This window comes from Cryptomeria japonica, chromosome 5 (genome assembly GCF_030272615.1).
Source record: "Cryptomeria japonica chromosome 5, Sugi_1.0, whole genome shotgun sequence".
Taxonomy (NCBI): domain Eukaryota; kingdom Viridiplantae; phylum Streptophyta; class Pinopsida; order Cupressales; family Cupressaceae; genus Cryptomeria; species Cryptomeria japonica.
Genome location: NC_081409.1, coordinates 138,191,583 through 138,219,487, shown reverse-complemented (window position 1 = coordinate 138,219,487; position 27,905 = coordinate 138,191,583). Strand labels below are relative to the sequence as shown.

The 27,905-nt window shown below is 38.4% G+C and overlaps 1 protein-coding gene across 5 annotated transcripts in view; it reads right to left on the bottom strand.

Moving 5' to 3' along the window:
• LOC131042668 (uncharacterized) overlaps positions 1–27,905 on the bottom strand; it is a 98,916-nt gene that overhangs the window by 13,250 nt on the left and 57,761 nt on the right. For all 5 annotated transcript variants that reach the window (XM_057975991.2, XM_057975994.2, XM_057975992.2 and 2 more), the window contains one exon: positions 23,309–23,410. In XM_057975991.2, coding sequence (XP_057831974.2) covers positions 23,309–23,410 — 102 coding nt within the window. The remainder of the gene's footprint in view (positions 1–23,308; positions 23,411–27,905) is intronic.

Here is a 27,905-nt window from a genome sequence, read left to right as displayed (position 1 = left end):
TGTTGACGTGTATTTTATACACAATCATACACAGAATAAAATACCCAAAGGCATCTTATCCTCTCTTGAATAAAGTCGCTAACTGCTGAAGATTTCGCAAGAAGGATCAGTTAGGATGACTCCAATGTTCTTTTTAGTAGGGTCTCTACGTGTGGATAAGCACCAGTGGTCGTTGTGATTGCTGTGTCATCAAGGGGCCTTACGTTGCCGAAGAACAAGCTTTTTAAAAAAATATCAAAAGGATAGGGTTTGCAAGAGGTCTAATCTAGTCTAACCCTAAGAATGACTTGATGTGGACTATGCTTGGTGAGATTCAACCAATCTCAATATTGCCATAAATTAACAACTCAATTGAAATTGATGCGATCTTCTAAGGTAACAAATGATTTTTCAATACATCAAAGATCAAGAACACTACCACGAAGGTACATATCCAAGATACAATAATGATTGAAAGTTGAAGTGATTCCAATGTCTCCAGTCGACCACGCAAGGCGTTCCTACAATCAGCAAGAAGCTAGTGGTTTGGAAAGCGAATCCTACCAAAGATCAAGTCCGACACTTTGTCCTTCGAATTAACACACTACTTTGATTGAGAATGGTTCAAGAAAAATGAACCACCATGAAGATAACCAAGAGAATTGCAACAAAACACCATAACTTCAATATTTTATTGATCTCAAAGCCATCATGTACAACAATTGTTTGAATTCCTTTCTCAAAGCTCAATCTTGCTACAAAAGTAAATTGCTTCTAAACTCTAATCTCTCTAATACATCAATAATTTCTAACTCTCTCTCTTTCTAATTACAAAATGAAATGAAATGAGGGTATAAATAGCATCCTCAATTACAATGAACGGTCCAGATCAAGAAGCAGATCAATGGTCAAGATCATGACACCTAAACCCTAATTAGGGTTTGTTACAAATAGCCTCCTTTTTACTGAACAATATTAAATGCATAGCCAAATATTAAATTCGGCACAAAAACCTAGGAGACATAGACCAATGACAATTAAGATGCCATGTCATCTATAACAACCTTTCATCTAGAATCTTATTCCCTTTCCAATGCTCCTTTTTAGCATATGCAATTGATACGATTCCTTCGATCTCAGCAATTGGAATCTCGGGAAGATTCTTCATTCTTTCTTCCAAGTGGATGACCTGATCAAATGCCTCGAGAAGAGCAGCGTCCCATCCAAGTTCAAGTTCTTTAGTCTTTTCAATCAAGAGCATGGTAGCAAACATCTGGTCATGTTGCTCATCTGTGATATTAGCGTCCTTGCAAAAGATGACCTTGATTCTATCTTCTAATTCCTGCAAATCCACATCTGTCTCGACTTCGATCCTCCTGCCAAGAATGGTACAAAGTACCTCAAATACTCTGTCCTGGATCGGGTTGATCACCTCCTCAACATGGCTACATCTAGTACTGATGTCCTCGAAGAGAACTTCCTTCATCTAGAGTAAGGTTGACCACTGAAGTAAACTGTGAGGTCCTCCATCCATGATCTTTTCCTGTGCTAAGACCTTCCTTGATGTTTGTCTGATTACTCGCAGGACAGGGATGATAACCTCTTTGGTATGAGCAAAAGCAGCTATTGTTATCATCAAGTTGTGGATAATCTCAAGAACCTGAATAGCTCGGTGAATGGTCTGCATCATTCTTGTTGCAAATTCCATGGCGACTGTATGAGATTTATCCATCCAAGTACTCATACGCTGGACCATACTCCTGAATCTCTCTGCCTCACCAATTGATTGAAGGGGAAGTGCCTGTATGGGTGATCTTGTTGGATCCTGACGTCCTAAAGGCTGATTGAGATGACTGAAATATGTTCTCCATGCACCAACTTCTCTCTCAAGCTTTCTATTTTTCTCCATTTCTTCCCTAAGCTTATCTTTCAACGCCTCAAATGAATCGGTGGCATCATCTAGTGTCTGCTCGACTGTGGATGGACCTAGCTCAAATGTCTCTATATCATATTCCTTTGCTAGGATCTCACCTTCGTACTTGTCCACGGCCAGTGTAGCTATCTGTAATTTTCTGGATCCAGTCTCATCTCTAATCATCTTGGACATCTTGGTAGCCTTCCTCTTCTCTGTCACTTCCTGAGAATGTCCAACAAGGCTCTCTAAATCAATCACATTGTCTTCGTCCTCGATCACAATCACCTTCGTTAATCTTTCCTTCAACCAATCTGGGATAGCCGATCTTGTCTCTTTAACCTGTATCTCCTTATGCAATGCTTCTTCTTCTCTAGGAGGAGATGTTACCTCGTCATTGTTCTTGTCTTCATGTAACTCATAATCTTGGAGAGATCCACCTGGTGACCCTTGAGATGCCTGTCCTTCTTTATCATTCTGTACCATTGACTCCATAGACTCTTCTACTTCAAGTGTCCTCTTCTCTTGTCGAGAAGATGTGCCGGATGAGTGATCTCGGTTGGCCCCTTGTTTCTTCTTGGAAGACTCTTTCTTCTCAGGTCTCTCTTTTCTCTTTGAGCCTCTTGGATGGAGATTGCCTTCACTTGCACTTCGAAGGTTGCCTTCGCTTGCATTTCTGGGATTAGGATTACCCTCACTTACACTAGCTCCACCTTCGGCTGGTTTCTCTTCCAAAGTGAAAGTCATAGCTATGCCCTGTTCTCTCAACTTCTGATGCTGCACATCAACCCATCTGCGAGTACAAGACAAGACTGGAGCCACCAAAGCATCTAGATCCACGACCTCGGGCTCATTCCAATCTAACCTTACTGATTTGCTTTCTCGATCATAGGATGACTGGAGATGTCTGGCACTGTCCTGAGCTTGGTCGGCCACTCTGTAAATCTTGCATTTCCTGATGAAATCCAAAGGCAATCTAGAATGCATCTTTCTTTTCACTTCAAGATCGTCTATGAGATTCATCATAAAATCTTCTATCTGAAACTCATGCTTAAACTTCCTACCGACTGTCTCCTCTATATATCCATGTGGATCAAAGCTTTCTCTCAAGGCAAAGAATGAAAAAGAATACAAAGCCAACTCCTTCTCTGCGTCATCCATGGCTAAAGCATTAGGACATACCTCAACTGAATTACCCAATATGATAGGTACTGGAACTCCATTCCCATGCCTGTGTCTGAACGCCTTCGCATATGCTGCCAACTGTCTTGTTACCTCAAGTAACACTATTTTGTCTGTCGGATATCTCGGCAACATGTATGGAGGCGAAGGACATCCATGAACTCTGATATAAGTAAACTTTGGAAATTGGATAAACCAAGCACCGTACCTCTTTACTAGTTTCTGTGCATCCTGAGATAATCTGTTGTGAATCCCACCTTGCAACGTCCTCGTGATGTTCATTGTGAAGGTATCATTAACTAACTTGTAGTTGCTTCCTGGCGGATGATGCAAGTGAACATAGGAATCACAAACTCTGACCTCGCCGGGTCCTCTTCCAATCACTCCTCTGTGAGGTAGTCCTGCGTACTCGAAGCTCCTGATCAAGGCATAGATGACGTATGAACTCATGTGGAAGGATTTGGTAGCCTTCAATCTCCTCAACTGTACGTCCAAGCAATGGCTAATCATTCTAGCCCAATGAATTGTTCCTTTTCCCTAAACTATCACCTGGATGAAGTAGAACATCCAATTTTCAAAGTAGAAGGCCTGAGGTGCACCTGTGACTCGGTTGAGCATTGTAATCAAATCTCTGTACTCCTCCTGGAAATCAATCCTGTGTGGTGTGTTCGAGATCTTGCTCAGGCGAGGACGACTCTTGAGTAACCAGTTCTTGTTGATGATGCTTAGGCAAGCATCTGGATCATCTTCGTACATGGACCTGGCTCCTTCTATGCTCTTGTAAACCATATCCCTGTGCTCTGGAAGGTGGAAAGCCTCACTTATAGCTTCCTCTGAAAGATAAGCTAAAGTGTTTCCTTCATTGGACACGATTGTTCTGGATTGAGGATCATAATGACGAGCACACTCGATCATCAACTCATGGCACTGTACTGCTGGAGGGAAGCCGGCCGCCTTAATGATGCCACTTTCAATTATCCTCCAGGCGACAGGTGATGGCTTGCCAATGTAAGGGACCTCTCGAAACTTCTTCGTACTGAAGTTGCCCAAGTTGGTATCTCCAATGTTGCTCCATTTAGACACGATCTTGGTCTCTACTTCTTCGGTCTTTTGATCTTCCTTCATGAGAGCGGGACGACTGGTGGATGCTCCCGCCTTCGGGGTCGCCATACCTACACAACATTTCATAATAAGAACTAGATTTTGCAATGTATAACATAGATTAGATATTAAATTTAGGAAACTTCATGATAAGTCCCTGAGTTATCATTTCCTAAATACGATCGAGCCACTGAAATTCAAAATTTAAGGCAATGACGATCAATATTTAAAACAAAACAAGACTTCGCCATACCTCACTTGAGAGCTAACTCTAAAATGCAAAATAAAGAGAATCACCTAGGCAAAATTAATGCTTGAAAGATTTCAACGTGATCCTTCTTCAAACGAACGTCCACCTAACAATTCGCCACCTTCGGGGGGGGTCCTTAACGTGATCTTTGACAAGTTCGCTCAACTTTAATCAAACTCGCACTCCTTTGGATGATGTTCGCACCACTTCCTTTGCTAAATTCGCACACTCCTTTGTCTTCTCCAAATCGCATGTGAAGGATGTTGAATGATGGTTTGAAAATGAAATAAACCACTCCCCTTTATAGGCGCTCACCTCATGCATTACCTTAGGCCGACTTGGTAATTAAAAACAAATTTAAAATAAATTTAAAGGCCGACTTTTGTAAAAACAAGAGATTCAAGCGCTCCAAAATTAATTATTATTTAAATTAATAATTAATTAATTAAATGCCTTCGTTTTTAATTAATAAATTCGATTTTTTTTTGAAAGGCAAAAATTAATTAATAAATGCTTTGCGCTATTTTTAAATGCTATCTTTAATTAAATTTATCGATTTTTAGCATTTAATAAAATTCAAAAATGTTTTAGCGCCAAAACTTGGAGAGGTGGAAAGATACAAACCATATCGCTCTGGTCCCTGAGAGAGGGACAGGAGCGATTTGTCATTTTAGCTTGGATTCTTGCCTTCGACATTTAAAATCACCATCTCCACGTTGAAACTGGCATTTTTGCTAGGAAACTTCGAGTTTGATCAACTTGATTTTGTGGATGAGTGCCTCCTGAGGTTGATATCGCCCTGGTCCCTTGGTGAGGGACAGGAGCGAACCTTATGTTTTCTCCTTGATCTTTGCTTCTTCAATCACCAATCTTCATCATGTGGCAAGCAATGACGTTATCCCTTCACTCCACGCTTGTTTTTCTTGGCTTTTACGAGGCGTATTTGATGTTTGAATGGTTTTCACCCTGGTCCCTTGGTGAGGGACAGGAGCGATCCTTGTGTTCTAGCTCAAAATTGCTATCTTTTAACCTTAGCTTCTTGTTTGTCGCCTTCCAAATGGCGTTTTCAACCTTATGCAACTTTGCTTTGACATGATCTTTGAAGGATAATGAGTGATTTAATGAAAATCGCCCTGGTCCTTGCCTGAAGGACAGGAGCGATTTAGCTTCTTAGCTTAATTTGATCATCTTTTGACGTTTAACTTCCTCGCATATCATCTTCTTAAGAACACCTTGACCCTGTGCAACCTTGCACGACCTTGGTTTGACGTAGTTTTCGAAAGAAATGGCCAATATAGTGAATATCGCCCTGGTCCTTGCCTGAAGGACAGGAGCGATTCTTGGTGTCTTGAGCTCATCTTTGTTCTTGTCAACCTGCAATTGCCTTCACAATGTAGAATGAGGTCATTTGATCCCTCCTGAACGTACGAAATGTGATTATCATTCAAAACTTAAGCCTCCATAGAAATTTCGCTCTGGTCCCTGACTGAGGGACAGGAGCGAACTTGGGCATTTGGTGCAAATCGTTCATCATATTAACTTGTAATTGTCTTCAAAGTGCAAAACGATGTCCCTTACTTCCTTTCAAACATTTAAAATGTGAATGGCAACTTGAATTTGGCCTCATTTGAACATTTCGCTCTGGTCCCTGACTGAGGGACAGGAGCGAATTTGGGCATTTTAGTGCAAATCCTTCATCTTTGTCAATCTTTGTAACTCCGTTCTTCGTCGAGACACCTCAAAACGTCCTTGCCACCTTGTATCCTGACTTAGAGTGGTTTAAACTCGGGGGGAAGGCAAGATAAATACCATTTCGCCCTGGTCCCTGGTTGAGGGACAGGAGCGAATTTGATGTTCTAGGCTCCATCACACTTTGCCAACTTCCAAAATTATCTTCAATGGACTCGATGTGGACCCTTTCACCTATTCTTGGCATGAAATTCGTTCTAACTTGGTGAAAAATTGACCTAAGGCAAAAATCGCTCTAGTCCCTGACTGAGGGACAAGAGCGCCTAGGCCAATTTGGGCTTCACTTTGGTATCTTGTAATCTTCAATTTGTCTTCAATGAGTTCATTACGCCACCTTTACTTGCCTCAAACTCAAAACCTACTTGATCTTTGCCCAAAACATGCCTCATGAGGAAATTCGCTCTGGTCCCTGGGAGAGGGACGAGAGCTACCACTGAATTTCGCCCTGGTCCTTGGCTGAGGGACGGGAGCGATTTGGCTCCAAAGTCATGTTTTCCTCATGTTTGCACTTCCAACCTATATTCAACTGATGAAACGTATTTCCTTTGATCTTCTCAAATCGTCAAATTGTTCAAGTCCTGCAAGGACAAGGCAATGTTTGATTTCGAGCTCTAGTCCTTCACTGAGGGACAGGAGCGATTTTTGCTCCTGGCACATTTCCATGCTTGTGAAATTCTTCAAATTATATTCAACGGAAAGAACATGCCTCCCCTTATCACTTCCAATTCGAAATTCATCTTGATCCTGCAGAGCTAGTAAGATTTTGAAAAACAAGCTCCGGTCCTCCACTGAGGGACAGGAGCGATTTTGCTCCTATAGGCCAAAATATCAAGATTTTGGGAGTTTAATCACTTCACAAGGCAAAAACAAGTCATTTCCAATGCCCGGGATCAATTATCAAAATTTTCAAAATTTGGTCAAAATTACTCAATTGGACAAAAAAAAATCAAAAATCTCATCCTTCACACTTAGACAAATTTGGACTCTGCATTCAAAATTCCAATTGAAACTAGACCAACTTACTCAGCCTCTGGCGAATTTACTTTATTCAAAATTGCATCCTACGAGAGGAAGCTCAAAAGCTCAAAATTGGACTGGACTCTGGCCTGAAAACACAGTAACAGAAACCCTAAGGTATGACCCTAGTCCAGACAACTGGCATACTAAACCAAAATCCTAAAAAGCAGAGAGAAAGGCGAGCAAAAACGAGCAAAAAGAGGGGGTCCCCATTTAAATGGGGCGATGTGTGAAATGGTCACAACAGGTTGGTGCCCTAAAATCAGGGATTGGTGCTCTAAAATCAGGGATTGGTGCTCCTTGGGTTGGTGCCCTAAATCAGGGATTGGTGCTCCTTGGGTTGGTGCCCTAAACATTGTAATCAGAGATTCATTGTGAGGTTGGATTGGAGCAGTAGACTCCAACAGCATTTCTCACTGAGGTTTTTCCCATCTTGGATTTTCCTCGTATATGCTGGTGTTATGTGATGTCCTTTTATGTGTGAATGCATTTGTGATTAGTCTCCCTTCTAACCGGTAAGTCTGCATTCAGTTAGATCTAATAACCGGTATACTCACATAGGATAGTTAAAGGGAAAAGTTTGAGAACCACTAATTCACCCCCCTCTCAGTGGCACATTGTGTCTAACAATTGGTATCAGAGCATTAGGCTCCCAGTTAATGAGCTTTCTCCAGCTTGGGTAGATTCTGGCTTGAGGACACAATGGTCTGTTTAGTGTCAATCTCAACTCCGGTGTTTAATGGATCTAACTATTCCATATGGAGTTGTAGAATGGAAGTTCACTTATCCTCTCTAGGGTATGATGTCTGGATGTCTGTTGTAAATGGCTGCCCTAGTAAAGTCAGTCCTCCCACCGATTCAAATGCAGAAAGAAGAAACCAGTGCAATGAAGCAGCAATGAAGGCTATACTCAGTGGGCTATCCAGTGATGTCTCCTCATAGGTGGACAGATGCAGATCGGCAAAAAGCTTATGGGAGAGATTGAAGAAGCTCTATTGAAATGAGCCCACTAATGCAAAACCGGCCTGTGATGATAAGATGAGAATGCATCTTATGTGTCTGCAAAGGATGATGGCAGATCTGCTAGCAGCCGTAGGAATGATGAAGAAGAAACCCACCTCTTCATGGCTCAAGAATCTAAGATGAGAGGCACACATCTGAGAATGATCATGCAGATCACTCCTATCGGCAAGATGTATTTGCCAGTGATAGTGAAGGTGAAGAAGAAGATGAAGCAGAAGTTGATCTTGAAGGTGAACTTGTAAATGCACTTGAAGAACTCAGTAGAGTGAAAAATGAATACAAGTTATTCAAGAATGTTGCTATAGTGGAGAAGAACCGGTTGATCAAATGCCTTGAAGAATCTGAGAAATGTATCTCAAAATTGAAGACTCAAGAAGAAGACGCCAAGGAGTGTCGGTGTAAAGATCTAGCATCTGAGCTAGAGGTAAAAGATAAAGAATATCAATAGCTGGTTGGAGAAATGGAGATTTTCCGAAATGACCTTGAGAAATGTCAGGATGAGCTCAAGATAAGAATCCGGTTTGATGGCAGCAGTGATGCCTTGGACAAAATGTTGAAAAAGCAAAAGCATGCCAAGGACACTGAAGTTTTAGGAAGTGGTGCTGGCGACTGCTCCACCAGCAAGAATGTCCCCCACAATCACATTTTGTTTGTCTCTTCAAATGGAGAGAACAAGGGACAGACCTTCATAGTTAGAAGTACTCCTCGAGAGAAGGTTGATCTAACCACAACCGGTGAAGACATGCAGACAAGGATGAGGACCAGTGCTCCAAGAAGAAGGAACACTACAGATCCCAAAGGAAAAGGGAAGATGGGAGAAGACAGCTTCACTAGAAGCAGAAACATGAGAAGACAACAAAGAAGACCTCCTACCAGTAGAAGACAAGGAAGTGCTACCGCCCACAAGACAAAGCAAGTGTGGGAGAAGAAGAGAACAGATGGAAGAGTTGTAGAGCATGGACAATTCAGGATCCATCCCCAGAGAAGCAGAAATAGAGATTCTAAACCGGTAAGATCTCCCCATACATGGAAGAATAGATTTGTAAGTTATAGATCTTCCTTCTCTGGTTATTGCTTTGCATGTAATGGTCATGGCCATAGGGCAGAAGAATATAGAAAGAGATCTAGAAGGAATAATCTAGGATCTCATAGATATCATGCAAATGAGAAAATTGTATCAAGGAGTAGATACATGCATATCCCCTCTCCCGGATATGCAAAGAGTGTTTGTTTTAACTGCAATAGATTTGGCCATACAGGAAGAAGGACTTCCAGTCATATGGAAGCCGGTATAGCAATTATGCTCAACTTAGAAATGGGTACAGAGCATATGAAAGTGAGCGACCTGCATGGAGTCAAAGAAGAAATGTCCCTGCAGGATCAAGAGGTCCACCAGTTTTGGTAGCCGGTTACAGTAACATGACCAGAAGAAGATGGTCAAACCGGCATGTTAGAAGGTTCCCCAATCATGAAGTTGGGATGGATGTTGTGTGTTGCTATAGCACTACTTCCAGTTGTGATGCAGAGTTCGGAAATGAAAGGACCCATCAGCAAAAGAAGGTAAGACCTGCTCCCGTGACTCAAAATAGAAAGAAGAACGAGACCAAGCAAGTATGGAGGAAGAAGCAAGAGGATACAACCATGCACCGGCACTGTGCATTTAATGCATGGATGATATCTCCTGAGGCCTAAAGGAGATGCAGGACCTCAGGGGGAGTAACATATTGACTAGATCATTCACCCCCTCAGTAAAGAAGGGCACTTGGAAGAACAAGATGTTGTCAGTATGAAGGATGGAAATGAGAAGATAAGTGTGTGTAGTGGCTGCCTTGACTACACACCTACAGATCAATGTTGGATCACTACTGCATTTGTCAATGGATGGAGATTATCAATTGAAATCAAATGCACAGTGACACAAAATGTCAAGAGTTACAGGAAGGTGCTCTGGTAGTGATGATGGACCGGTACAGGAAACTGGTATGTACAGGATGTTACCGATATGAATGCTAACAGGTACTTGCAGGTTATGTAAGACAATGTGGTTAGAGATCATTGCATTAGCCCCGGAAGCATGGAATGTGGAGTTTATGTCTCAGGTGGTATTGGAAAAGACCTGAATGACATATGATTGGCCCGGCAGTTGATCATGCAGGCATGCATGTTCTTGGGATAACCGGTTTGACTCTTGGCATGATGATGACATTGTATGGCATTGTGTACATCCAAGATCATGTCATAGGTTGTGGTAGATATAATGGAGCTGATAGATCATCAGGTGATTACAGTTGCACAACTCAACCGATATAAGGTGTTGATGAGAATTCCAGGTTAGGACCTGACAAGCATTGAGGACCTCAGATGTATGACTCGGGGGGAGTTCAAGTGCTTATGAAGTGGAGTCGGCATGCTTGAACTTGTTAGGATACTAACTGCCCAAACTACAGATGATGGAAATTGTTGTAGGAATACCCAGGAGAATTTCATGGTTAAGGATATCTACTTGTCATTTGGTTGGTTGTATTCATAGTACAATCACACTTGATTCTAAAGAAATTTAGGATCAAACGGGAGGTTAAGCAATCTAACCGGTAGGTAAGCAGTATTCACTGACACATCCTTCTACAAATTGAGTGCTTTAACAATATGTATCCGATTTGCATGCTCAATTGGTGTCAGTTGATGGTTGAGTACTCCATCTCAAGAGCTGTAACTTGAGAAATTGTACCAATTGCTATCAAAAGAGGAGATGCATCCGGTAAAGAATGAGGGGAGGAAATTTTTTGTCAATGCCCAGTAGATATAAGGAGTGACATCCTGACAATGCCATTTGCCATTGTTGTCAAAGGGGGAGAGAGACTAGTAGTATACCGCATACTACATGTGTGAGAATTCATGGAGTATACAAAGGGGGAGAATTGGATCACACAAAGGGGGGGAGAGACTATGTAGTATGCCGGATACTACATGTGTTGACATCAATGCCAAAGGGGGAGATTGTTGGCATTGTGTTGTCATTGATGTCAACCGGTATAGAAGGACAACCGGTATGAGAATACAATTGATGTGCAGTCATTGATGTCAACGAGTGTTGCAGGTCACCGATAAGGAAAAGAATGTCATTCAGATGAATGACCACTGGAGTCACCGGTACACAAGTTAGTGTTTGACTTGTGTGGATGGAATGGACAGGTTACCAATACAGTCTATCACCGGTAAGGAAAGGATGTCAACTGGTAAGAGTTGTGTTGACAATGAGTAGTTGCCAACCAGCAAGCTTATGACCACCGTACAATAAGGATGAGCGAGGTGCTTGAGCAGTTGTTTGTGACGAAGAGGCGGAACGTTACTTAAATCACATCAACACATGAGGAGAAGCATGTATAGGTCCCCGGTATGTTGTGTGGATGCAAAACAACAGGACTCCCACCGGATAAAGATGCAGTCACCATGTGAAGAGATGACTGACAATGAATGTGCCCCCACTGGATCACATGTGCCTGTTTGAAATTATGTTGCACAAACAAGGAAACCACATGAGTGCATTACATGATGCAAATGACAAAGATTCACTAGCACCGGTAAGCGGAGCTTATCTCCTATTATGCATAGTGTGCATCGTAGTTCTGTGAAATAAGGAAGAAGAGGTAAAGGTAGGTGTTTGAAGGCTCACACCGGATCTACCGGTGAATCAAAGGAATGCCTCAAGTGCATGAAATCAAGGCTATGCACTGGACTGACAGAGAAGGCATGTTGAGCTGCCGGAACAGATGAAGTGTGATGGGTTTGTCACTTTGACAAAACAGTTGAGATATTGTCTGGGCTGATGAAGAAGAAGGCAAGGCTGAGCAATCGCAGATAGAGAGTATAACCGGCATGCATATGCCTCATATGGAAATAGTTGAAGGATGATGACATTATGTCATCAAGGTGTTTACCGGTATGCATGTCCACCAGTAATATGGACAAGGTGCAGGATGCAAAAGACTCCCATCTGATGAAGATGTGCATAACGAAAGTTAACAAGAGTGCTGACCGGTTAAGTGTTCCACCGAAAGAGAAGCAGAGTGCAAGATTGAAAGCAGACTGGTTAAGGGTTTAACCGGTAGGGATAGTAACCCGGTGGAGGAACCCGCTAATGGAGTTTGTCGGTGATCCCATCTATACCGACACAAATGTTACAGCAAAGGTGGATGCTGACACAATTGCCACGTGGAGATGAAGTGGCATACATGCACAGGTCGACATTTATGTTGACTGCGAGATTCAAGGAATGCACAACAGAGGTTTGCGGCTCGAGGTCAGGAGGACAACAGAGATCCAGCTTAGACTGATTGAGCAAATCGAGGCAAGTGAAGGAAACCGCTAAACCAATCGTGGTGATCAACCAAGAAATCAGCTGACAAGTCAAAAGTAGATTGCCAAAGATAAAAGGCGTGATCAAGAAGGCATGACAATGGCGGGATTGATTGATGAGTTACAGTTCATCAATCCAGGCGATCAAATCGGATGAGATCTGATTGGATTTGGTTTGTCTCGAGGTTGATGAGAAAACCCTAACCGCCTGAAATTTGAATTGGCTTTTGGCGAGAAAACCAGGTTATAAATATGCAAGCCAAAATCATTGAAGGGTGTTGTTGAAGGAGAGAGTGTTGTTGTTGCATGTGAGAGAAAATCAATCAAGTACTCAATGAGTATCTGAAAAGAGACTAAGTGTGTGCGAGTGTGAATCAGGTTGAGAGGATCAACCAGCAACGGTGAGGAACCAGTAGTCTGCAAGTGAATCTGTGAGAGAAGTATACCAGTGGTGACCAAACCGGTAGAGAAGAGTTGCAGAAGACTGCAAAGAAGGCAAGCATAGAAATGGCAGAAGATAGTACTGATGGAGAGAAGCAAAGTACCTGAGAGAAGAGAAAATCGGTCGAGAGCAGAACCGGCAGAGTGCTAAACAAGCAGAGAGTAGAACCGGCAAAGAGAGAACTGGCAGTGAACTAGATAGAAGATCCATTAGAGAGATTTGCAGAAGTGTTACAAAATCCATTTGTAACAAGAAGATAACTTTGGTATAAAAACATGATTTTGTATTCACTGAGTTGTAGCTCGGTGCAAGGGTTGGTGCTCCTTGGGTTGGTGCTCCTTGGGTTGTTGCCCTAAATCAGGGATTGGTGCTCCTTGGGTTGGTGCCCTAAACATTGTAATCAGAGATTCATTGTGAGGCTGGATTGGAGCAGTAGACTCCAGCAGCATTTCTCACTAAGGTTTTTCCCATCTTGGGTTTTCCTCATATATGTTGGTGTTATGTACTGTCCTTTTATGTGTGAATGCATTTGTGATTAGTCTCCTTTCTAACCAGGTAAGTCTACATTCATTTAGATATGATAACCGGTATACTCACATAGGATAGTCAAAGGGAAAAGTTTGAGAACCACCGATTCGCCCCCCTCTCAGTGGCACATTGTGTCTAACAAGGAATTAGTGCACAATATAGGTAATATAATTAATAAATAATAAGTGATAAAGTAATAATTACATTAAAATTAGTTTTAGAGATTTTTTATTGTTGTGACATTTTCACGCATTGCCCTGTCGCAAATGGGGACCCCCACTTTTTTTTAAAGCATAGTTGTAAATAAGGTGTCTTGGTTAGCATAATTTAGATTTTGAGTCCCTTTAAATTCAAAAATACAAAAAAATTTATAAATTAAAAAATCTCAAAATTTTGACTAAGGCATGGAAAATACGTCGTGCATTGCTTTCGCACTCGTCACACATTGCCTTCGCAAGTTGCTTTCACGCATTGCCTTCGCACGTTGCTTTCGCGCATTGCTTTCATGTGTTGTTTTTGTGCATTGCTTTCACGCGTTGCCTTCACATGTAACTTCCGCACTCGATGTGCGAAGCCCTCACGGGAAGCGTTAGCTTTGTGCTTGACATGCCTTGCTCGCACATGTCATGCATTGATCAATCAACGAAGAAGTCACACGGCGAGTGTAGAAAAAAGAAGCATAAGAGGTATGGGGATCGCACAATGAGGCATTACGCGATGCAAGTCACGAAATCAATAATGCCTTGCGAACACCCAACGAGCACGTCCATTGCACGATGTATCTCTTGCGTTGCATTCTACATAAAAATTTTGGAAATTTAAAATCGATTCAAGAAGTCAAAGAAGGCACATTCAATGAGACATTTGGTGTCCGAAGGAATAAGAAAAGGTTTCAAAATGATAATCGAAAAACATTAAATGAATGTGGCATGATTATAATGGGCAATCATCGATTAAATTCATGAGCTATGATTTGGAGTTAACAATAAATAAAGGTGGCGGTTCAATAATAAGTTGGAATCATTTAATGTGTGATGCTTCACAATCAATTAATCCAGATCACCATTTGATTTCTACTTACAAATTTTAAAAACCATCATGCTTCGATCATACAAATCTTAAATGAAGGTGCCCAAACAATTTTGAAAAATCAAGAGTGTCATTTGAAATTTGTGAATTGATATTGAATCAGGGTGGCTGAAAGGTGTGATATCCCAATTAAAATTCATTTAATGGAATCGCCCAAAAGGATGTGATGATGTATCGATAACTATAGGCTTCAAATTGATCACGTTGTTTGATCAATTTAAAATCAATTTTGCCTCTGAATATCAACATCAAATTTCAACAGCATACAGAGGGTTCAGAGATTTAATTATGATCCGATTTTGATCAGATCAAATGGGCGATTCTAGTCTCACAATAAGCAAATTCATCTTTGGATATAGCGATCTCATTTCTCACATATAGCGATTATGTTCGTGTTGGCGAATTCTTGTATACATCTTGCGACTTCATTTTGGGCAATGAATGATTTGCCATCAGCAGCTCGAACCTCAGCATTTTGAATCATCTGTGAATCATGCTCAGTGATACTTATGTTTTAGGGCATCCTCCACTCTGAGTTCACTGCTATATTACAACGAATTGCATCATTGTCTTGACAGCAACTTTGATTTTGAACAGCGACTTTTGAATTGGGAGATAAATGTGGATATCAAGGTGGCGGCTTTGATCATCAATCACTCCAGCAAATAGAATTCATCAACGGCGGATTTGTCTCAGAGACCAGCATTTCAAATCTGCATCATATTATCACCGCTAGAGGATACAGAAAATTGCCTCACAAAGGAAGATGATTTTGACAGCAAGTGCACTAAGGTGAAACCATTCAAGGTAATTGAGTTCATATTCAATCTGCACTAAGTAAGGTGGCGTACTTGCAAGGCACCAAATTTGCAACCATTCTTGATGACTGTGTTTGACCAAGATATATCTGAAGGAAACAATTGTCTTTACCCAAAGGAGTGGCGATCAACATACAGCGAATTGGACCTCAAGTGCCCACCATTCCAAGTTCTGATCTGAGATTTAGGACTACCATATTATTCATAGGATTTGATCAAGTGGTCCTCTTGGAAGCGATTTTGTGTATTTTGAAGTGACGTACAAGAGTCAAAGTTGTCTCATACGCTCACCTGATCAGTGACTTAGGTGTATAAATTTGGTCCAAAATGTAGAAACGCTTATATGAGTTCACTCTGAAAATACATTGCAGTCCTGAAATGAAGTTTATTTCACCACTTTGTATGGAATCATGGTTGATCTGGTTTCTTACTTATGTCATTCACAAGGGCTTTGTTCAATAGAATGTTGGTGTTTAATCAATAATTAGAAATAAATTTAAAGTTCCTTACCTTTGATAATCAATCACTTATTTGCAATGTCAAAAGACTAACTTAACCGACTTTCATAGGTGCACGATGGCAGGATGGCAACAAGTGCTTATCAAGGAGGACTCAAAGAACGTCATTGTCGAGTCCAAGATCACCTCATATTGGGGCAATCTACGCGACACCAACCTTGGACGCATTGACATGAAGAAATTTTAAACCCCGCTTTACACCACCAGACCAACAGGATGCGCAAGAGCAATGATGAAAGTGGCATCATCAAGGCAATCGGCTTCCTTTTAGCAGTGCAATGCAATGAGCTCATCGTTGAATGCGCAAAGCATTACAATCTTGATAGAAGAGTGATTACCGCACCAGATGGGGGAGAGATAGCTTATCTCTCCGAGGAAACAATCAGCGAAGCATTTCACGTACCTTAATTCACAAACATGGTATACAAAAGCCGTGACAGCGCAAAGGCAGTTTACAACAATGATCCAAAAAAATGTCTTGGGATAGTCAACAAGTATTGGTCATCGAAGAGCAATGCGAGCTCTCATCAGGAAGGAAGATATTGCATCACGTCACGTCACAAGCTCGAACAAGGCGTCCTAGACAATGACACAATTTGTCTAAGGCAGTGACACCATCCATCCTAAGCAAAAGAACACACAAAAAGAAATAGGATCAATGCACTTCAAGGCACGACGAGGATCCTGTATAGGCAAGACAAGGTCTAAATCGAATACAACACTAAGGTGGAATTCCCAAACAAGAGAGGAGCTTGCAAAAGTTGAATATCAAGAGATATGCTTCGTTCAATTACAACTTGTGATGACTTACAAGGAGCAAGATGAAGTGGCACCTAGTCATCATTTATCTAATCATATCATTTCATGAAAAGGCATTGAGATTCGATGTACTTAGCTCATTCATCAGAAGATTAAAAATACCTCATGTGGGCACAAGAATCGATGTACCTATCATCGTCAACCATTGGTTGAATTTTCAAAGGACATGTGTCCCCTAAAATGTAATTGTATCATTGGTCAAGCATTAAATGCTTTGCAATAGGGTTTCTATCTTTCGATCTTGGCCATTGATCTGAGCCACTGAAATGTAATGAGAGCACTATACAAGGCCTCACTTCTTCATTTGTAAAGTTACTAGTTAGAATAGACAATAGCAAATAGTCAATAGTAACAGTTCAAGACTAGAAAATAATTAGAAAAGAGTAGGAAGAGAAGGCAAAGATTGTTGCAAAAGACATGTAAAGTTAAACTTCATTGAAGATATGGTGAAATTGATATGTTGATTCAACAGTTTGTTGTTGGCAATTGACACTCAATTGGTTGGTTTCACTATGTTGTCATTGATGGCAACATGCTATTGTGTTCCGGCTTCATGTTTTGGTTCAGTTGTATACCGGCAGGCACTTCACAGATACTACACCGACACTGGCACCGGCAGGACAGAAGGATTTCTTTGGTTCTGGTAATGCAGGCCAACATGGTTTAGTAAAGGTTATCGGTATTGGAGGCCGACATATCTTGGATCCGACATCGGCAATTGGTTTTAATATTTATGCATTTATGTTATCTAGCCAACATGTAATTTGATATTGTATATATCTTTGTAAGCCGACATAAAACATGTAAATTTGTATAGGGTATATAAGTCAGTTTGATAGATCATTTTGTAATAAACAGGAGACATGAGATAGGAGATTATGTACATGCGAATGTAATATGATGCTTATCAGAGAGATCATGTATGTGAGGAAATTCATGTAAGGGTTATTTCGGTAAAGGGTTTAGGGTTTCAGACTGGAACAGACAGAGCTTAAACCAGAACTGTATTTAGGCATAGAAGATGCTATCTTAGCAATTCAACACTTCTCCGCATTGTAGTCTGGAATTTTATGTAGTCAGTGAGACTCTTTTGTGATTGAGCAGTGTGCTCTAGGTTGTAAGCCTTCCTGCAAGTGGAGGCCCCTCATATTATGTAATATATTTTCATATGGCTAGTGGATTGATATTGTGGGTCACAAATCCCACCTTGGTTTTTCCTCTTTGAGGTTTTCCACGTATAAATTTGTGTGTTATGGTTCTCATTTATGTGATTGGCTTATTGGTTGCTTTCCTTCTTTCAATTATGTATGTACCGGTATACCGGTTGGTGTATGCAAGTTTTAATAAGGCTAAAATTAATAATGTTTATACGATATCATGATACATATTAATGCTTAGTCAAAATAGACATAATCTTGGCTTATGATTTAATGTCAATTTCCAGTGACTAATATTGTGTGCAAGGCCCAGAACAAGAATTCTCTTATAAAGGACATTTCAATTGGTAAATTTATACTCTTCCATGCTAAGTTATCAAGTTCTTCTATTTTAGCCCGAGTCTTGGTACGGGTACGGTTTGGGTACGGCCTTGGGTACGGTTTGGGTTCTTCATCCCAAAAAGTACCAAGGGCCGTACCCAAGCATAGTTTCACAAATTAAAACCTCAGTTTCACTCTCATAACTTTGTGACAGCATTTTTTATCAGAATATGCCGGCAAGCAAGCAATTAAATATCATTTCAGTTGCATTTGTGAGTTGTACCTATGAACACGGGGTTAGTAAACTTTATATCAGCATTACTGAGATTGATTTCAGTTTATTTACATTATGCATATGCAGTAGCTGTCTGCTTACATTTTGTGTAATCACTTTCCCTGTGTTGTTAATGATTTGGCATTTTGTCGAATGTTCGAAAAATGAAATTAAACTATCTTCTGCACTTGACACAACTAGTGCTAGTGGCAACCCAATTGATTATGGTTCAAATGAAATTGAACCAAATGTTCATATTGACCTTGATGAGACTGATGAAGAAAAACATGAATATTAAAATCGATTACAATTTGACTTTACATTGTGTAATGACATCTTGAGGCTTGAGTATTTTCATTTTTGCAAATTATGAATGAGATATCAAAATATTCTATTTTTTGATACTTATTGATATTTATTGGCAATTATGGATTAATGAGTAACACTCGGTTTATATTTTATAATTGTGGTCATACAATTGATATTTTAATTGTGGTTATAGTTTGGAAATAAATATGAAACATTTCATTATATATATAATTGAGCTGCTCAGCCAAAAATAAATAAATATGGAACATTTGATTGTCATATGGTTTTACATAATTGATATATTGAAGAATGACAAATTAATTGTGTGCAACCCAATATAGGGTTATACATTCAATATTCCCACCCGTATTACTAAGGCGATTAGGGGATCGAATTCCATAAGCTCCAACACATAAATAGAATCCCTCTTCACCCACAAGCAGAGCCAAGTTAATTGGGCAACAAAACATGGTCCCAAGAGTGAGTAATCACAAACAACAAAGTTTTACACTCATGCTAGATGTGGCGCCCAAGCCGGACCCAGTACAAACCTGGAGACAAACCCAGCTCGTACCTGAATCCATATTGGACCTGTCTTCAATTCCGCCCCTAAATGCAGGAACCCGGTATCTGAGGAAAAAGGTTTTGTTAAAAAGAATCTTTAAAGGAAAGATTTTGAGTTTGACATAGGTAGTTCAAATTTTACCATAGCCATTGTGACAAATTTCAACTTTAAGGACCATATCTTCAATGGATACAAAACTGTGAAACAAACCACATTTTCATTCCTAGAAAATGGCATACTAAATCTGGTATTCAAATGCAGAAAAAAGCTCAGTTAGGAAGACAAACTATAACCATATTTAGTCATCACTGTAGCAGTAAGAATAAGCAAAATACTACCTCGTGTATAAACCCAACAGCAGGTATATACATAAAAGTAACAAGACAGGAGAATGTTATACACCCATCTTTCAGCTTGTTGACAACAGATTGCCATCATCTACATCATCCTCAAGGAGGTGGAAAAAACTTACCATTTATTGAATCTGTACCACAAATCATCAAGAAAGTATATTAACACAGGTAATTCAGATATTCTTCAAATCTCTTTCTATGTAGAAGAGAACTTTGGTAGATAGAAAGTTGTAAAGATAACTAAACTCCCTTCTGACCATATGCATCTTGGGACTTCCACAGTCTCAAAAAGAAAAGGCTTAAATGGTGGACAAAGCATAAAAATATAACAAGATGGCTTATACTAACAAGCAAATTACAATGAATCTATTTGGTCATTCAATCCATAAAGTACACTTGATATCAATTTTACACATTCCAAAATCATTCAACGAGATCTCCCTGAGATGCAGAGCATTGCACTGAGACGAGGCCTATCATCCCAATCAGATGTCCACTTATCTTGTGCAAAAGAATTGAAAGAAGTCAGCATGGAGTAGCATAACTGATTTTGGGCAAATAAGCTATATCACCTAGAGATCGTATTAGACTTTAATGGTAGTAGATATTGACAATATGGAGTATGCATGATACTTAAAGTTGTCATGGATGGAAGAATTTGTGTTTTAGTTGGTTATAGCTGCCATAGTAATGTATAGTAACATTTTACAGTTCTATATAATATAATATATCATTTGTAATCTAGTTTCTCAGTAAGCAATGTATCCTCAGATTGTTGTTGCAGTTGTGCAGCCCTGGGTTTCATTATTATTGCAACTATTGTATTTCAATCTATTATTGCTGTTATAGCAACATTTCCATCTCATTTAATATAAAATTATAAATACATTTTTGTAGCTTATCTTCCATTGTGGGCCCAATTTGTAATCTTGGTTATCCATGTAAGTGCAATGAATGAAATGAATTTTTTGCAGGTTTGCTAGATTTGGCCAGAATAGATTTGGGTTTATTATTTGGGTAAAATAAAGAAAAATCTGCGATACAATACTGAACTGTGAATGTTGTTGTGTAAACATTAATGTATTTACAATTTAAAAAGGTTTTGATATAAATATTTAAATACGAAATTATATTTACCTTAAATATTTGGCTATGACATTATAAGGTATTTTAGGCAGCTGATTTAAATCAATATTTGCAAGGAGTTTTAAGTAATATTTGCACATATATTTGTCAAAAACATCACATTGACCTAGAATCAAAGCCTATTGTATGGTTATAGCCACAAAACAATATTGCTTGAGTGGAAGTTCTAAAATGGAAAACAGAAACTTGTACCATCTTAAAAAGGTGCAGAAAACAAAATATATTGTGTATCCTCTCTAAGACTATGGTTTCTAGAAGTTGGTTTCAAATAGACCTGCCAAAATTCCAGCAAACTCCAAATACTTTCTTCTGCTTCCAAAAAATATTGTTTATTCTCTCCACACCCAGATCCATCTCCTTCCATCAATCAAGCCAAAATTAGATCAGCAGCCCCAACCAAAAATAACCCCCACCTTCCATCTCTTTCATAACATCTAGCCATGCTAATTTTCTCTTCATAATTGAAGACACTTCTCACTACATTAACCCCTATCCTAAATTGTTAATCACACCCCATATCCCAGTTGCTCCCCCTAACAATCTCTTATGCTTCATTTAGAAAAAGCAAATAAGAAAACTCAGATAGTGTGGGGATTAGAACCATCACTAGAGAAGCAAAAATACACATTGTCCAAAAACGTGACTAAGCACAGAAGTATACACATTGTTAAAAGGTATACACCAGCTCAAGGCTCTACACATGCTACAAATGGAGTGATTAAGTAAATAATGAATCTGATTAGAAAGGAAGAAAGAAGAGTTAAGAAACTATCTCAGCATTAGGACCAAGGCAGCATTAATAATTATTAGATTGCATCACTTTGTAATGGAGATGAGACTGCACTCAGTAATGAATATATTTCTTGGTCCCCTCTAATCCCTTACAATTGAAAAATCAATTTTGATGCTCCCCCACATCGATTCCCTCTTGAGCTGAGGGAGATTATTCCTTTACAAACCCAAGAGGTACCATACAGTCAACAAAGTAGAGATCTTTCTTCAATAGAGAAATGGCAATTAGAGAAGTCTGTAGCAAAACTGAAATCTCCAACCTCCACTGCAAAGCAATAACACTACCCAGCCAACATCCTACAACAAACAGAATACACAATTTCTAAATTCCATGCAAAGTTGGCAGAAGGATTGTCAAAACTCACCCCTTCTTGGTTGGCACATGTGGGAGCATCTCCAGAATTAGATTCATTTCATAAGGCAGCTGCAAATTCTTTTAGATGTACTCAGTAACCTCGGATTTCAAAATGCTAAGAAATTTGTGTATCTGTTCTAGGAACATTTTGCTAATTTGTGCTTTGGATTCTTCAGTTGTCAACTTTTGGCCAAGGTTGCATGGACGCGGATATAGATACAGATATGAAGACAGTACCAGATATGGAGACGGCCATTTTTTAAGACCACTTATATGGATACGGCTGGATACGAAATTCATAGAAAATACATAAACATTTAACAAAGTTTTCCAAGTTATTAGAGGAGATATTCATTACTTTAAAAGAAATCTAGACACATAATTGCTACACAAATAATTATAAGTTGATTTAACAATTTACAATGTACAAAATAAAAACCAAGAACTATAATTAAATTAAAAATGATGTCATTTGAATCTAAATAAAGTAAAATTTAAATATAAATTACAAAAGAAAAATATTTCAATATATTAAAAAATACAAAATTTAAATATAAACAACTAAATAAACAATAATAATCTAAACTAAAAAATGAAGTTCACATACATTTAATTTTTTAAATATTAATTAAAAATGAAAAACTATAATAAGTAAATATAAATTAAAATAAAATTTAAATTTAAATATTAATAATCTAGTAAAGAGTAAACAATTAAATATATATTAATAAATATTTTTTATATTTAAAGAATAATATTCTTTATTTCTAATGTTTAAACAACATGATATAGTATGAAATATAACCAATTAATTTTTTTAATTTGTAGAAAATTAAAACACCAAAAAAAATTGTAGTTGCACTGAAAAAAGACCAAAAAATTAAAAATACGGATCTCTGAAATAGAAAAAAAAAAATTGCGCAACTTCAGCTTTTTTGAAATTAAGTTTAGTAAGACTTATGTCAAACTTTTTAAAATCAAATCACAGTATAAGACACAACTGGAAAATTAGTGTTTTTGGGCACATGTGGGTACAGTATCCAATGCATATCCAAGCCGACCCGTATCCATATCAGATATGGCGGTACACATGCTCGGGGAGGGGGGTGAGTGCATCCAGATACTCCGTTTTGGTCTCTACCCAAGGAGTAGAGACAGACTCTTCTTCTTCCTTTTGAATTGCATACCATAAACAACTAAATAATTACTTCATAGCATGCTGTGGTCAAATATTTTGAGGAGAAAACACTTACAGATAACATAACACGGGCCCTAAATACAAGAGGAAGAGCCCTCTGAGGATCCATCAGCTCCCTTGACAACCTGCGAAGTAGAAGTGGCATATCCCGAAGCCTCTGTCAAAACACAGACAATAAAGAGGATAAGAACTCCAGTGATATGATGGCCAAATCTTAAAATTCAATCATAATCCTCTTAATTTAGGCAATTGAAAGAGAGGCCTGATACTTAGAGATAAACCTCTGATGGAAGAACACAAACTCCAATTAACAGATAAATAAGATAAAATAATATATTTCTTACATACGAGTCCAGAAAGACTGATGGTTCAATATATATTAAGCATAAAAAAAATTCCACAAAATCCCAAGTCAGACCATACCAATCACCCACAATTTTTAATGTTGTATGTAAGCTTCTTAAACATAAAAAATGAACTATGAGTTCTGAAAGTTAAATTCATTCAGACGATCTAGATTTAGAGATACAAAAAACATCATATAATAAAAGAATAATTCCAGAGGACAATGCTCATAGTTGCCAGGAAACTCATGCCTTGAATCTTGGTACTTATCTCCCATATTGGAAACAAGTGGCTGTCCTAGAAATGCATCTCTGTTTGGGCAATGCATATGGGGATGTTTCCTGCATCAGAAAATGTTGGATAACATTTCCTAGCATCCTTGCATGTCTCATAGAAGCATCCCTCAAAAACTGAAAGCTTCATGTAGAAGATTCTTAAATTTCATATATATTATATTGGTTTTTAATTAAATGTCATATATTATATTCATTTTCTTGATGTTACTCAAAAGCTAACAGCTAATTAACAAAAGTTAAAAGACCTGAAAATCACAGTGGGACGTATTTTACTATTTTTAAAATTTGAAAATTTACTATTTTTTCTGAAGCAGAAAATTAACAATTTATTCATTAAGCACATGGTGCACTCGTAAAAATCTGGAGTTGTTGGTGCGCACTGCCACCAAGGTTCAAAACTGTGCAGTGCTGTGATGCTTGCAAGCTCGGTGCCCCTGCTGGGCTGCTGAACTCACAGGTTTAGACAGTTTGCATCAATGTAAGGGATGAGCTTCCACATTTGTGGCCCCAACCGGCTCAAGCCAAACTAAAATTCTTGAGGTACCAATAAAAACAAAAATAGATTCTGTACTCAAAGCCCAGGGTGGCAGTACTACTAAAAGAAAAAAAAAAGTAAGGAGGCTTAAAATATCTATGTGCAGTTGCACAAAACCTTTATGATTTATCAATTAACTGAAATGGGAAAGAGAAGTAATCAATGATGATAGCTTCGACTACTATAGGCTATATATCTCTCCCTAACATTATATTTTGAAATTTATATAGATTAAATATTTATATATATGTGGAGAGAGAGAGAGAGAGAGAGAGAGAGAGAGGAGGGGATGGATGGATGTAAAGTCCCATGCCAAGATAATTGCTCAAAACCATCAAATTTCTGATTTTTAGTGAATTGACATTTCGTCAAACACTTGACATGCAGGCTGGTCTGAGATAGTGTTCAACTTGTTTGGACTGATATTGTAAATAATTTATATAGCAGTCAATCCTTAACTTCAAATAATGACTACATTTCATTTACACATAAAAAATTCATATCTATTCAACAGAAATATTTTTGATAGCTCAGACTACTGCTGCTACAAAAAATATACTTATAAAAGAGAGTTTAGCCCATGAATTGTCAAAAATAGAGAGTTTTGACCATGAATTGTCCAAATGAAAGATTTGTTTAAACTAGAAGAATGCAGTATAGCATGTAAGCTTTGCTACAAAATGATTCTTTGGTAAGTTCGGTATGAAGTTGATAAAGTTGATGCTAATTTAACAGTAAAACAGTTAAATGATATGTAAGTAGACCTCTAGTCTTGTTGTATGATGTGAGTGAATGGTAAAATGTTACTAAGACTGCATTTCAAATTATTATTAATAGCAAAAGAATAAAATTAAACCATGATAAAGTAGACACAAAATATGAAGTACAAAGTTGCAAACAATGAGCAAAGATATCACCTTGAAATATAGACCATTCACTTGTCATTACATTAAAATACTCTCTCTTCCAATTGCTAATTTAAATTGAAAGACCCTTGTGATGTGCACATTGAAAATTTTGTTTAAGAATTTATTCATCTATTTGCATGTGCTGGTTGAATTTTGTGTAAATACGATTTATATGGCATGAAGTTACAGAATGTATTTGCAGCAATGTTACAGCAAAAAATGGTCTATTTTTTACTCAAATGCACCACTTTCTGACTCCCTGCAAACTTGCAATTAGTTGTGCCTTCTATGCATGTTTCGATGAGCTCTCATTTCTAGTTGTGCCCTAAAAATATCGCACAACTACACTATTCATAAAATATTTTGGGCTTCACAAGTTGGTGGGAAATTTATTAAGATTTCAGATGCAATTTAAATGCGGAAAAAATGTTGAAAATTGCAGTTGCAACTAAGCAAAGCAATGTTGCTTCAAAGAAGAATAAAACATAGTGGATTTGGGAGAGATATAGGGTGCCCAAGTTATCGTAAGAATGGGAGTTGTGAGTGATGACAATGAGGCAAGTATGATGCCCCCTTAGAAGATAGGAAAGTTTGAAGAACATAGGTGTGCTCTCAAATTGGATGAAGGGAACAAAGGATAAAGAAAGAGGGGGACATAAGCTAGATAGGCGAGAGAAATAGGCATTCTAGGGTGGTCTGAGCAACCTAATGTTTGATAAAGCACTTGACGCTATGCACCAAGGTATAAGGACCAAAGTGGACGACGTGTATGTGCCATAAACGATAAACCCCAAAAAAAATGATGCATAGAAGCAAATGTCAAATGGCACCATGATATGAAAAATCATCATGTCATTGCGGCAAGCTAATGCAAGGATCGTTACCAATGTTACATCCCACTTTTGCCTTAGTTAATTTGCAGTATTTATGTTCTAATATATGTTTGCCCTAGTGTATTCATGCTAAACTTGCAAAATGTTTAGCGTGCCCTAGTTTTTTATGTTTAAATGGAATGAATGTGCCCTAGTATTTCATGCTTTGATTCATGAATATGTTCAGATGTTTATGCATATTTAAATGATGTCAATTATGCTTATAATGATGATTTGATGGACTTTAATTGTTAAATTGATGAATTTATAGTTAACACTGTGACTTGATGTTTTACCTTTGTCAATCAATTATGAATTGTCACAACAGGACAAGATTTTGGATCTAACTGATTTAATTGGCCAAGTGTGTGCAGGAGATCGCCATCCTCCACAAGGGAAGGAAAGTATCATCAAGTCGGGAGGTAAAGGAGAGAAAGAACTCAATGACGTCTGAAACCCTAACCTGAGCCAAGTATACTTATGATTGACCTTGTCGAACCTTGATGGTCGTCATGTGAGGTATTGCTAGATGGTCCACGCAAAGTTTTTAGGGTTCACAACCCTAGGTTATGTTTGCGTTCGAGGTGACTCGGTATTATCATTTTAAGGAATTATTAATTAATTATTATTTTAAAAGCCTCAGAAGCTCATAATTAATCACACAAAAATATTTATTTAAGTATATATATCAATATATACATCTTAGGCGTAGCATGGATATGAGAGTGCGTATACCCAACAGTATATGTGCCCTTATAGTCATGCCTACCAAAGGCATATATATTCATATATGTAAATATATGAAGATATTATGCAAAATTATTGAAAGGTTAAGTAACCTTAAAAATAAAAGGAATGGGAAAAACCATATTAGTTGTAAAAAAATAAAATAAAATAAAATAAATAAAACACCACCCTTTTTGTCTCTTAAGGTATTTTTAATTTTAAAAAAAGGGACTATTGAACAAAATATTTTCCCTTATTCATAGCACTATGCTCATATACACCACTTTATTTTGTGAGAAAGATATAATTTTATCGAGCAAGTGAATGAAGGAACTTAAAATATATTTCAAACACTTCATTATGTTATCGCTACGAAGGAAAATATTTTATCGGGCATATAGGAAGTTGCTTTAAATAAAACGTGATGCTTATAAGGCAATAAAATCGTTCAACGTGGCTATTCATTTTCATCGGGCATTTTGGAAAACATGGTTATTAAAAAGCAACATTGAAGAAGCTTCCGAAGATGAAAGACTTTTGGCATGAATGCATCGAATCTTCTTCAGGAAGCTCAAACATGGAAAAGGTGTGACTCTTCCTCTTGGCAAATTTGGAATTCCGCCTGGTATTTGGGTGTATGAAGGAGGAAAAACGTGTTTGAAAAATACATAAGCCAATATGGAACAAAAAGGATTCACAGCTTGCTTTCAAAAACAGCAAGACACAAGGGTTTGCTCGGGCATTTTTATCTTATTTCAGCTCTGCTATTTCTTCATTTCTGCTGTGAATCACCATTACTGCTCTACGTTTCCAAGAGTAGAGGTTTGGCAAAAGGAGGGGTGCTGGAAAACGACCTGTAGACATTTCTCATCATTTTTCAGGTCATGTTTAAGCTCACACCCTAATGCCTGGGCATAATTTCTTCATTTATTCTTCATTTGAAAACTGGTAAATGGGGTATTCAAAAAAT